At 51.4% G+C, this 11664-nt stretch overlaps 1 protein-coding gene and 1 non-coding gene across 3 annotated transcripts in view; both read right to left on the minus strand.

Annotated features, from left to right (window-relative positions):
* DGKA (diacylglycerol kinase alpha) overlaps window positions 1–7638 on the minus strand; it is a 32996-nt gene extending 25358 nt beyond the window's left edge. Inside the window, exons 1-2 of one of the 2 annotated variants that reach the window (XM_056120020.1) lie at window positions 7481–7638; window positions 323–467 (exon numbers count right to left, since the gene is read on the minus strand). In XM_056120020.1, the coding sequence (XP_055975995.1) occupies window positions 323–386 (64 nt within the window). In that variant the 5' untranslated portion in view covers window positions 387–467; window positions 7481–7638. The remainder of the gene's footprint in view (window positions 1–322; window positions 468–7480) is intronic. The other variant, XM_056120021.1, reaches the window with a different exon arrangement.
* On the minus strand, window positions 3555–3661 carry LOC130029373 (U6 spliceosomal RNA). The gene has a single exon (XR_008793327.1). It is a non-coding gene; the product is annotated as a U6 spliceosomal RNA (small nuclear RNA).
* Window positions 7639–11664: the final 4026 nt, after the last annotated feature.

An 11664-nucleotide genomic window follows, 5' to 3' on the forward strand; every position in this document is an offset into this window, starting at 1 on the left:
AAGGAGAAGGAGAAGGAGAAGGAGGAGATTCCAGTAAGAAACAAGAAATAACAGAAAAAAACCTTTCAGATCTTCCCAAGTGCCATGCCCCAAAGGCCTCTCTTCTCTGAGTTAAACCAAGAGCCAGAGATGGCGGGGAGAGAGGTGAGACCCCCAGGTGTCCTGCCCAGCCCCTCTCCTCCCTTCCTGGACACTTGGAGATCTCAGGAGCCTGTTGGGCAAAGCCAGGCTGAGCTGGGGGGAGAAGGGCAGAGGGGGATCCGGAGGAGAGATTCTCTGGGGTGAGGTCTCCAGAACTGAGGGGCTGCGGGGGAAGACTCACATTCCATGTATTCTTGCAGCTGAGCAAAATCACTGGGGCTTATTAGGCCCCTCTCCTTGGCCATCTTAGCTCTATTCTCAAGGATTTTCACAAAGGCAACTAGGTAGTACTTCTGGCGCCCGGGTCTCCTCCTAAAATAGTTGGTCTGGAGGAAGAGAGATGAGAAGGGCAGGTGGAGGGAAGAGGCAACTGGCTGTCCCCCTCCTGTTTCTGCTTGGTTCCCTCTCCAATCCGCCTGTTCTTTATTTCTGCTCGTTTCTGGTCCCCAAGGGCGCCCCCTGACCCGCGCCCCCACCCCTCCAGGCTCCTCCTTGGCTTCTGTGCCTCTCCCCTATGTCTTTCCCGCTTCCTGACAGCCTCTGTTCCCTCTGAGTCACCTCTGACTCTCTGTCCTCCGTGTCTGGAGCCTTCCCCGGCTTGGTTCATCTCTGACCGGGCGCCATCCCCGCCTCCCGCTGCCCACGTCTAGATGGGAGTGTGCGTGTGTGTGTGTGTGTGTGTGTGTGTGTGTGTGTGTCTGTCTGTCTGTCTGTCGCTGGTCTCGGTCCTTCCTCCCGCCTCTCCCGCTCCGCTCCCCTCCAGGGGCTGCTCCCTGCCTTGGTACGACGGCTGCCCCAGGGACACGAGCCCATCTCTCTCCGCCTCCAGCCACCACCGTGGAGCTCTGCTACCCACTCGCTGCCTAAGCCACCCACGCCCGCAACGACCTCCAGCGCTCCGAGCGCGCGCGCGCCCCACACAACCAGCGCGGGCTGCCCGGGCCGCCACGGCCGCCTTCTGGGATAGTCCACTCCAAAGTCCACTTGGGGAAGGACCAGGCCGCCCAGCGGGGAGGAAATCTGAAAGCGGGCTCTGAGGGTCCGCCTGGCTTCCCAGTGGGAAGAAGCAATTGTACTGAGAGCTCACTGTAGGGTCTTCCGTCCACCCCGTCTGGGCAGCTGCATTTAGGAAGCCTCAGCCTTTTTTTTTTTTTGCGGGGGGGGGGGGTGTTTTAGGAGCCACACCCCACGGTGTCCTGAGGTTATTCCTGGCTCTGTGCTCAGGAATCACTCCTGGAGGTGCTCAGGGTACCATATGGATGCCGAGGATGGTGGGTGGGATGCGCGCAAGACAAGTGCCTTATCGGCTGGACTATGGCTCAGTCTCCAAGCCTCAGCTACTGGCTCTGGGCTGAGGAGCCATCAGTTGGCTCATGCTGGAACACCAGGCCAGGCCCCAGTCCCAAGTGCAGAAGGCAGCTTGGCTTTGAGAAGTCAAAAACCAGCAGCTGCAACCTCTCACGTTATTAGTATGGTGCAGCGAGGTTTGTGAGTCAAACTCAATTACCATCAGTCCATCAATCCATCTGGGTTCCATTCTTAGCTCTGAAAGCATGTGACCTATGTAATTTGTGTGATTTGGACAAATGACATCTGTGAAGTAGGGAGAATGCTACCTGTAGGAAAATAACCTCACTTCATGGAGTATCTAACATTGCACCTGGCATATCACATATTACGGTAGGACTGTGTATCTTACGGCGATTCAATAAACATTTTAAAAGATTAGAAATAGAAAAAAAGATTATTACTGTAGGGGCAGGAAAGAAGTACAGTGGTAAAATACTTTCCTTGCTTTGTGGCAGACTGGTGTTTGATCCCAGGACCCCACAGTCCCCTGAACACTCCCAGGAGTGATCCCTGAACAGAGACAGTAGTAAGCCCTGAGCATTGCTGGATGTGACCCAAAAACAACAATAACAACAAAATATTGTTATTATTATATAACAAGTCAAACCAAACGCCTTAAGATAAGTGATAATGGCTACTGCCATTTTATTAATGAAGAAATGGAAGTGGAAGAGGCTGGGATTTCCCAAGGCAGCTAGTAAGAGGTGCCAAACCTCTAATAAGAAGTGCAAACAGGGGCTGGAGTGATAGCACAGTGGGTAGGGCATTTGCCTTGCATGCAGCCCGACCCGGGTTCAATTCCCAGCATCCCATATGGTCCCCCAAGCACGGCCAGGAGTAATTCCTGAGTGCATGAACCAGGAGAACCCCTGTGCATCGCTGGGTGTGACCCAAAAAGCAAACAAATAAATAAATAAATTAAATATATTAAAAAAAAAAGAAGTGCAAGCAAAAGTCCCTGCCGCAGGGGCATGGGGAGAGATGGGGTGGGGGTGGCAGGAGGGATACTGGGGACACTGATGGTGGAAAATGCGCATTGGTGGAGGGATGGGTGCTCGACCATTGTATGACTAAAACATAATCATGAAAGTTTGTAACTGTATCTCATGGTGATTAGGTAACAATAATAATAATGATGATGATATGTTAAAATAAAAAGAAATGCAAGCAGGGCCCTGCCTGTACCCTTCCCACACTGCCTGCCAGTGTCAAGGCCCTCGTCTCCCTTCCTCACACACCACGTTCTTCCCTGTTCAGGGCCACAAGACTCAGTGTTCTTTCCGCCTTGACCAGTGTTCCTGCTCCCCACTCAGAGCTTATTTCTGGCCTCAACTGAAATGTCAGCTCCTTCAGGAGGCCTTCCCGGGTCATTCCATTCTAAACTAGCCCCCACTCCTTTCTCACAGAACCCTCCTTTGTTTCCTCTTAGAACTTGCCACGAGTGATAATTATTATTGTTTCATTATTTTAATTTTTTTCTTTTTGGAGGACACACATGTCAGTGCTTGGGACTTAGTCCTGGCTCTGCGGGGAGAGATCACTCCTGGCAGGACTCAGGGAACCAAGTGTGGTACTAGGGATTGAACCCAGGTCAACCACCTGCAAGGCAAGCATCCAAACTGCTGTATTATCATTCCAGCCCCAAGTTAAAAATTTTTTTGGGGTGTGTGTGGGGTGCTACACCTGGTGATACTGAGGGTTAGCTCTTGGCTCTGCACTCAGGGATTATCACTCCTGAAGGGGCTTGGGGAATCATACGGGGCGTGGAGAATTGAACTGTGTCAACTGCATGCAAAGCAAGCACCTTATCCACTGATTAATATTGCTCCAACTATTTTTCTTTTCTTTATTTTTAATTTTTTGTTTGTTTATTTTGGGGCCACAGTTGGCGGTGTTCAGGGATTACTCCTGCCTCAGGATCATTCCTGCCTCATTCTCAGGTGGGCTCTGGAGAACAATATGCGGTCTCAGGGATTGAATTGGGTCAGCTATGTGCAAGAAATGCCCTATCTGCTGTGCTATCTCTCCAGCCCCTATTGCTTTATTTTTTCGAAGCTTTATTGAACATGATGGATTGCCCAATGAATTTTTGTGTCATTCTTGTACGGGGGCCATGCTGCTATTCTCTGTAACATTACAATTTTAGCCTATGTGCTGCCGAAGCAAGCGCACAAGTGGAAATTTATTTTGCTGATTTGTTTGCTCCTTGGTTTTCTAGTTGTCTTTCCAACAAAATGTTAAGCTCCGCATGAGAAGGAACTTACTCTTGTTCACCACTGTATTCTCAATACCTAAAACAGTGTCCTGCACACAGCAGATGTTCCTGAAGGGTTGTAAAAATGACTGTATAAGTCAAAAGGTCATATTTTGCTGTTAGTCCAAATATGGTTAATGGAATACTGTATGTTCACTCTGACAGGGAGATATGCGACTCCCTGGAACACTATGCTGTGTAGGTGCTAAATGAGTATTTATTCAACAAAGGAATAATGCTAGAGTACTTGCTGAGGTATGTGGTTCAAATCTTTAACCTGCCTCCCTGCTGACACCTAATTTAAAAGTTGTTGAGTTAGGCTCAAGGAGGCAGCAAGCATCTACAAGAATTTCGATTCTGCTGGCACAAGTTTTCCTGCAGTTGCTGCCCTTGGAACAGCTTTTCTACCCACCTCTATGCAGTTTATCATTCTTATGACGGAGCACTCAGGAAACAATGAGAAAGTGGCTCTGGGGCACTGACATTTAGGAGAAAGAGCTCTACCCATCTAACCCTTTTCAATGACTATTATCCGACTTCAGCTGCCAACAGATCTAATTAATATATAATAGGCCTATGGGTAATGAGGCCTCTATGGCTTAATTAGCCTCTCTGAGTACCTCCGGGGATTCTTAGATGGCTCCAAAGTTCTAGGAAATGGAATCTGAGAGAGAAAGTGACAGGAAGAGAACAAACAAGGGACAAAGGACAGGAAAAAGGATAGAATACTCCTCTCTTGTCCCTTTTTCATAAGGCGCCTTTCTGGTCCCTCAGATCTTAAACACAGCATACAGTAGAGGTTAAGAAAATGAACATTAGGGTCTGGAACGATACTACAGCAGGTAGGACATTTAATGTGGCCAACCTGGGTTCAATCCCTGGCATCACATATGGTCCCATGAGCATAAGAGTGGTTCCTAAGTATTGCCGGATGTGGCCCCAAAATTGAGGAGGGGGGACATTGGAAATGTTTGGATATAATCCACTTTGTAATTGCCTGGAACCCAACTTGGGGTGTATAATTCCTTTTCGTTAACGGGGTTCCCTTCTTTCTCTCGTTCCTTTCTCCTTTCTTTCTTAAATCCTAAATAAAATCATTTTACTTCACTAAAACCAGAGAAAAGGAAGGAGAGATTGCTCAATGGATCGAGTGCATACTTTGCATGCAAAAGGCCTGTGTTCTATTCCCAGCATATGGTCCACTGAGCACTACCAGGTGAAGCCCCTCCCCAAAAGAAAGAACAAAAGAAAAAAAGCAGAGATAAACATTTAAATTACGTTGGTATAGATTAGAAATTTTGCTCTAGAGTCTGTTATTTCATCTCCCCAGACCTGTTTCCTAATCAGTAAAATGTTGACTTGGAAAAGTCAGTAATAATACGGGGATGAAATGACAATTAGGCAATATCCTGAGTAAGCTGCTTGGCACAGGGGAAGACTCACCTGTGAGCCACTGTTACTACTATCAGACCTAGAGAAACGCTGTGGAGATTAAAAAATGCTGCCTTTGCCTCCAGAAGGAATATTTTCTAGGGACCCCCAGCAGCAGTGTGCCCCCCTTGCACACCTCCACACTCTGCCACCCTCACCTTCCAAATCAGTGTCATATCTCCAGCACAGGTGCATTGTATCAACCTGCACTTTGCCTCTGGGAGGGTAATGAGTTGATACACAGCTTCCACATCCAAGGACATAACCTGGGCTGAGATTTTGGATATGAGGTCCCGAGGGACCTTTTCAACTGTCTTGACTTCTTTCAATGAAAGTCTGCCTTCCCAGTTGCTGAAAGGCAGCAAACTTCAAGGTTGTGCGCCCATAAAGTCCAGGAACAAGTCCAGTTCGTCCTCAATTCCATCCCAACCCTGAGGCTATAACCTGGGCTAGTCCGGGCAGCAGGCGGTAAATGCCAGGGCTGGGAGGGTGGGGTCTGCTCTGCCTGCCAGCTATTTGTGACTCATCCTGCCCTTCCCCCTCTGGGTTCCCTGCCACTCCAACCGACTTGGGGGAGAAAATCAGAAGTTCACAAAAGAGAGAGAATCCCAAAACAGCAGCAGGGCTGGGAGGCTCTCACAGTTTGCCGAGGAGGAAACTGAGGCCCAGAGACAGAGAGAGAGAATGCAAAACTCTTTTAAGGGCACGAGAGTCTAAACATCCTGTCTTCAGTTCCATGTGTTTTTGTTTTTTGTTTTTTTTGGGGGGGGGCAGTGGGGGGCAGCCTTCACACCTGGCTGTGCTCAGGGACTATCCCTGGCTCCATGTTCAAGGATCACCCAAGGCAGTATTCAGGGGACCACGTGGTGCTGAGGATTGACTTTTGATTTGGGGTTTCCAGTATGCAAAACATGTGCTCCAGGGACCTGACAGATAGTACAGCCGTTTGGGTGCTTGCCTTGTACACACTGATTTAGTTTTGATCCTGTCACCACATATGATACCCTGAGCACCACTAGGAATGATCCCTGCACGAGATCCCTGAGTGCAAAGCAAGGAATAAGCTCTGAGCACCGCCAGGTGTGGCTCCAAACCAAAACAGAAAAGCATGTCCTCCAGTCTTTGAGCTTTCTCCCCAGCCCTCTCGATCTCGTTTTTATTATTATTGTTATTTTGAATTTGTGCTTGTATGCTATGCCAGGGATTGAATCCAGAGCCACACACATGTGAGATAAGCACTCTACCACCGAGCTACATTCCTGGCCTGGATTTTGTTTTTAAACTCAAATGCAAAAACTGGTGTCAACCAATAGATAAATACAATTTCCAAAGCCAATGCTAACCTTTACAGTTTCCCTTTTCACTTCAACATTCATTGCTCACATTCCAAGTCACACAAGTTTACCATTACTCAGGAATCAGCTCTGCCCGCCCCCCACGACAGACATTCAGGCTAACCCAGCAGGAAACCCCAGGGGCACTCACTCTTCCCTGATAGTCCAGCCGGGATAACCTGGCCTTCTGAATCCCTTAAGCACCCAGGACTGCCCCCCTCTTTTCCAGAGAGGAAACAGGGAGGCCTGACCATCTCTGCTAGTCTCGGACCCCTGAGACAGACCCACTGGACTTCAAGCCCCAAATTCTGTGTCGCCCCCACGGAGACTGCAGAAGGAGGTGCAGTCTGACTCCAGGGTGGTGTCCATGAGGGAGTGGGGAGTGTCATTGTGTAGTACAAGAGGAAGTTGAAATGTTGGCATGGCTTGGGGGTTTGTTTGGAGGCTACGGAGATGCCCGGCGATATTTGCATATCTTGCCCAGGAAAGAGCATTCCACTCTGCGTCCTCCTCCCCCACTAAGGTGAATGAAGTGGTGGCGTGGCCCAGACACTTTCGGAAACTTCCCTGTGGCAGGTGTGGAAAGGCGAGAGGTGGGGCGTTGGGGAGCAGGAGGCCAAACAAGCACCCTGGACCATCCGTGCAGCGCCGCGGGGCTTCTAAAACGGCTGTCCTGCGCCGCGGGTCCCCAAGGAGCCAAGTCACCCGCTGCCCGGTGCGCGGGAGGGACCGCGGGGATGGTCGGGGGCGGGCCGGGGGGCGCCGGCGCCCCGCTGCGGCTCTGGCCCAGCCCCCCGCCGCCCCCCGCATCCCGGCGCGAGCCTTTCTAGCTACCGGCTCCAGCTGTCACGCTTCCTCCTCCCCGGCCCGCCGCCTCCCCCAGCCCGCGGGGGGCCCCTGCCCGCGGCCCCGGCACCTCCCGCTCGGGCGGCGCGCGCGGGACACGGCGGGGGGCGCGCGGGGTCTCTACCTGGCGTGGCGAGGACGCGCGGTCCGAGCTGAAGCGCCGGCGCGGGAGCGGGAGCCCGAGCTGGGCTGGAGGGGACGGGCCAGGCCCACAGGGCCGCCCCGCTTCTGACGACACAGCTGCCCGCCCCTCCAGCCGGCCCGCCCGCGCCCGCACCCCGCGCCCCCAACACGGGAACTTGCCAGTCTGGAGAGGCCCCCCACCCGCCCTGGTTCCAGCCCCCCAAACATCGGAGCCCTGTGGACGCTCTGGTCTGTCTGTGCCCGCCTGCCCTCCTCCAGCGCTCCTCCCTCCCGCTCCGGGGACACCCGGTTACTATCTGTGTGTGCGCCCCTTTCCAAATCACTCCCGGTCTCCCTGCCTGCAGCCCTGCGAGGCCAAGATAGGGGCGGGCCCGCGGGTGGGACGCTTGGCTCTTGCCCACCCAGCTAACGTCTCGCTTCTCTAAAATCTTGCCCGCCCAGGAAGGAGGGCTTCCATGGCCAGCACCTTGCCAGGCGCCATGAACTAAATTCCTACCTAGAAGACCCCACAGCAGCCAGGCCCCACGATCCACAAGCCACATCTGCGACCCCTACACTTGGGCTCCACAACCCCCTTGGCATCCCTGAAAGAATCAGGCCCACCTTCCCCAGACTCCAGTCGCATCAGTCTTTGTTTTTTCCCTTCTCTCAAGACTCAAATCCTTCCCTCGGTTCTGGGATGGAGGTTAGGTGCAAAGAGCACCCTGGACTTGTCCATCCTTTCTCTTTCCCCTCCAATCCCCCTTTACCTGGTGACCAGCTCCGAAGCAACAAGAGACCTTTCAGTGCTTCCAGTCCCCAATCGGCTCTGGAGTTGTTAAAGTTCTTGGGGGCGGCATGGAAGGTGGCCAGGCTGGAGAGTAGGGCAGAGAGACAGAAGCCTGCAGACTTACTGGCGGGAACTGGGGGCCCAGGCATCCTGCTCTCTGGCCCCACCCCAACTCCTCAGTCTTACCCTCTTCATTGAAGTAGGGCACAGAAACAAAGGTTAAGTTCTTGGGATCGTCCTCTTTTCATCTGTTAGTGAGAGACTGGGAGGGGAGAGCTCTGACTAGAAAAGTTATGTGCGTATGTTGTGTTGTGTGCATACACAAACACACACACATACACGCACAAACACACACGCATACTTCTGGTGGTGGTCGGAGTGAAGGAACGAATACAGGAGGCCCTCTAGTGGAAACAGGGGGATATAAGTAGTTTTTGATTGTTTCAAGTAATGTTTGTTGAAGAGCCTCCTCCATTTTAATGAGAAATGCAGCTTCCAAATAAGGTTTGGAAATACTGTTGTTGTATATGAACTGGAGATCTGAGGCAGAACTTGGAGAGGGCTTGACTCTCTGTTCCTGTCTCCCACCCAGTCTTAAAAAGACAAGGCCCCTGCCACTCCCCAAACTTCAACCTTTTCTTCCTATATGACCTCCTTAGTCATATAGTTAATAAACACTCTGAAGGCCTGTTGTATACCACGTCCTGTACTTAGTTCTACAAGACAAGCCAAAGAAATCGCCCAGCTCAAGGACTGCAAAAATGAGTGACTGTGTTTGTTTATACGATGAAAAGCCTCCCCACTTCAAGTTATCCAAAACAAACATAAAATACAAGAGCAAGTCCCCTAACCCCACTTCCAGTAATTTTTCTATCCCTGAAATCCTCATCTAGAGATCCAAGACTTATTTTAATTTTTTTTAATTTGTTTTTGGGTCCTATGCCTACTATTGCTCAGGACTTACTCCTATGTTCAGGTATCACTTCTGGCAGTGCTCGGGGGACCTGAGGATGGAAACTGGCTCGGAATCGAACCTGGTTCACCCTACCCCGCTTGTACTAACAGTCCGGCCCCTGATTCTAATCTTTCTTGTTTTGTTTTGGGGCCACACCCAGCAGTGCTCAGGGTTTACTCCTGGCTCTGCACCCAGGAATCACTCCTGGTGGTGCTTAGGAAACCTTGTGGGATGCCAGGGATCGAACCCCAGGTCCGCCATGTTAAAGGCAAGCACCCTATCTGCTCATGTTATTCACTCCCTCATCCTTGGATATATTCCTATATGTAGTTGAAGGCGCGCCGTTTAAGACATTTTTCAAAACTTCAAAGTGAAAGAGGAGGTGTTCTCTAATTAAGAAAAATGGTAGTCAGCCAAGTTGAGTCTTTATGATCTGTGCTCCATCATGCACCTCGTCGGTTATTGATGGGGGTGGGGTGAAGAAGGGCCAAGAAACATCTGAGGTGTGTAATGCCTATGGTTCCAGGTGCTCATTTCTTTAATCAACCACATCATAAAAATCAGAAAGAAAGAAACCACAATGAACAAAAGGAAAGGAAAAAACAACAGCCTGTTCTCCCCGGCCTCTTCTTTCCTCTCTTCCTCCTCAGGGTGTGTGTATGTGGGGGGGAGGCACATCCGGGACAGAGGGCTGGGTCCTAGGTAGGTCTGTTAGGCAGTCAATTGAGTTTCACTTCCTGTCAGCCCCAGAGCTAAGGCAGGATGTCTTGGGCACACTGGGAGGGGTCCTGAGTAGGCGGTCAATCGGGGCCACTTTAGGATTCCGTCTTATAGAAAGGCGCATGGATCCCCAGCACCTGTCTTCCTCATTTTGACAGTCAAGACCAAGCACGCCACACTCTCACCACTAATTCACTAGCAGTCACAAGGCGAAGGCCAGGGCAGGGCTGACGTTCAGCCAGTAAGGAGTTTCGGATGGGAGTGTTAGAACACTCACAATAACTTGAATAACTTGGCACTGAACACACCTCAAGTTGTTTTTATTTATTTACTGGCTTTTTGGGTCACACCTGGAGATGCTCAGGGGTTCCTCCTGGCTCTGCGCTTAGGAAGTACTCCTGGCGGTGCTCGGGGGACCATATGGGATGCTGGGAATTGAACACAGGTTGGCTGCGTGCAAGGCGAATGCCCTACCCACTGAGCTAATGCTCTAACCCCTCAAGTTTTTTTTTTTTTTGTGGGGCCTTTGTTTTGGGGTTACATCCAGCGGTGCGCAGTGTTTACTCCTGGCTCTCTGCTCAGGGACCACCTCTGGGGGGTGTTCAGGGGCCAGAGCAGTGCAGGGCTCAACCCAAGTGCTCTACTTTCTGTACTATCTCTTGGCCCTTACACACAGTTTGTTTTGTTAGTTTGTTGGGCAACACCTGACGGTCCTTAGGGCTTATGCCTGGCTTTGTGCTAAAGGATCACTCCTTGCAGTACCCAGGGCATAAGCAATTTCAGAGGTCCAACCCTGGACACGGGTGGGAGGGGGGTGGTTCCTCAAGGCACGGGTCCTGCCACTGTACTATCCTTCAGGCTCTTGCACATCCTTTTTTTTTTTTTTTTTTTTTTTTGCTTTTGGGTCACACCGGCGTTGCTCAGGGCTTACTCCTGGCTCTGCAGTCAGGACTCTTATTCCTGGCTGTGCTCAAGGGACCATATGGGATGCTGGGGATGGTAACCAGGGCAAATGCCCTATCCGCTGTACTATCACTCCGACCTCAGCACATCAATTTTTTTTTTTGCTTTTTGGGTCACACCTGGTGATGCACAGGGGTTACTCCTGACTCTACACTCAGGAGTTACTCCTGGCGGTGCTCAGGGGACCATATGGGATGCTGGGAATCGAACCCGTTTTGGCCGCGTGCAAGGCAAACGCCCTACCCGCTGTGCTCTCTCTCCAGCCCCAAGCACATCAATTTTTAAGTAACGATTTTTAAGAAGTTACGAGTTGCACCTCTGGTGGATTTATGGGAAGGGAGGAAAGTTGTGACCTGAGAAAGCTTTGATGCTTTATTTTTGTTTTTTCATTTTGCTCTGGGGCCACAGTGCAGTGCTTCAGGGGCCACTCCCGGCTCCTGGAAGATCCTACAGTGCTCCAGGCCTCTCGCATGTGAAAGCGGCGCCCAGCCCGCCGAACTGTCTTTGGATTTCTGCTTTACAACGGAGGCAAGGAGCCTAGGACACTGACCTAAGCCAGAGCCGGGGCTCAGGAAGCTCAATGAGTGGCTGGAGCGAGGACGGGGGCTGGGGCCGGGCAGAGCAAAGCCGACACCGAGGAGAGGAGCCCGCGGCCGGCCCCTCCCAGGCTTCGGGGGAAACAAGTTTAGCAGGATTTAGCCCCGGAGGCAGAACAGCCCGTGCAAGGGGCGGGGGAGGAGGAACCCGGGGTCCTGCG

The sequence above is a fragment of the Sorex fumeus genome, unplaced genomic scaffold (genome assembly GCF_029834395.1).
Source record: "Sorex fumeus unplaced genomic scaffold, SorFum_2.1 ptg000042l, whole genome shotgun sequence".
In the NCBI taxonomy this organism is placed as follows: domain Eukaryota; kingdom Metazoa; phylum Chordata; class Mammalia; order Eulipotyphla; family Soricidae; genus Sorex; species Sorex fumeus.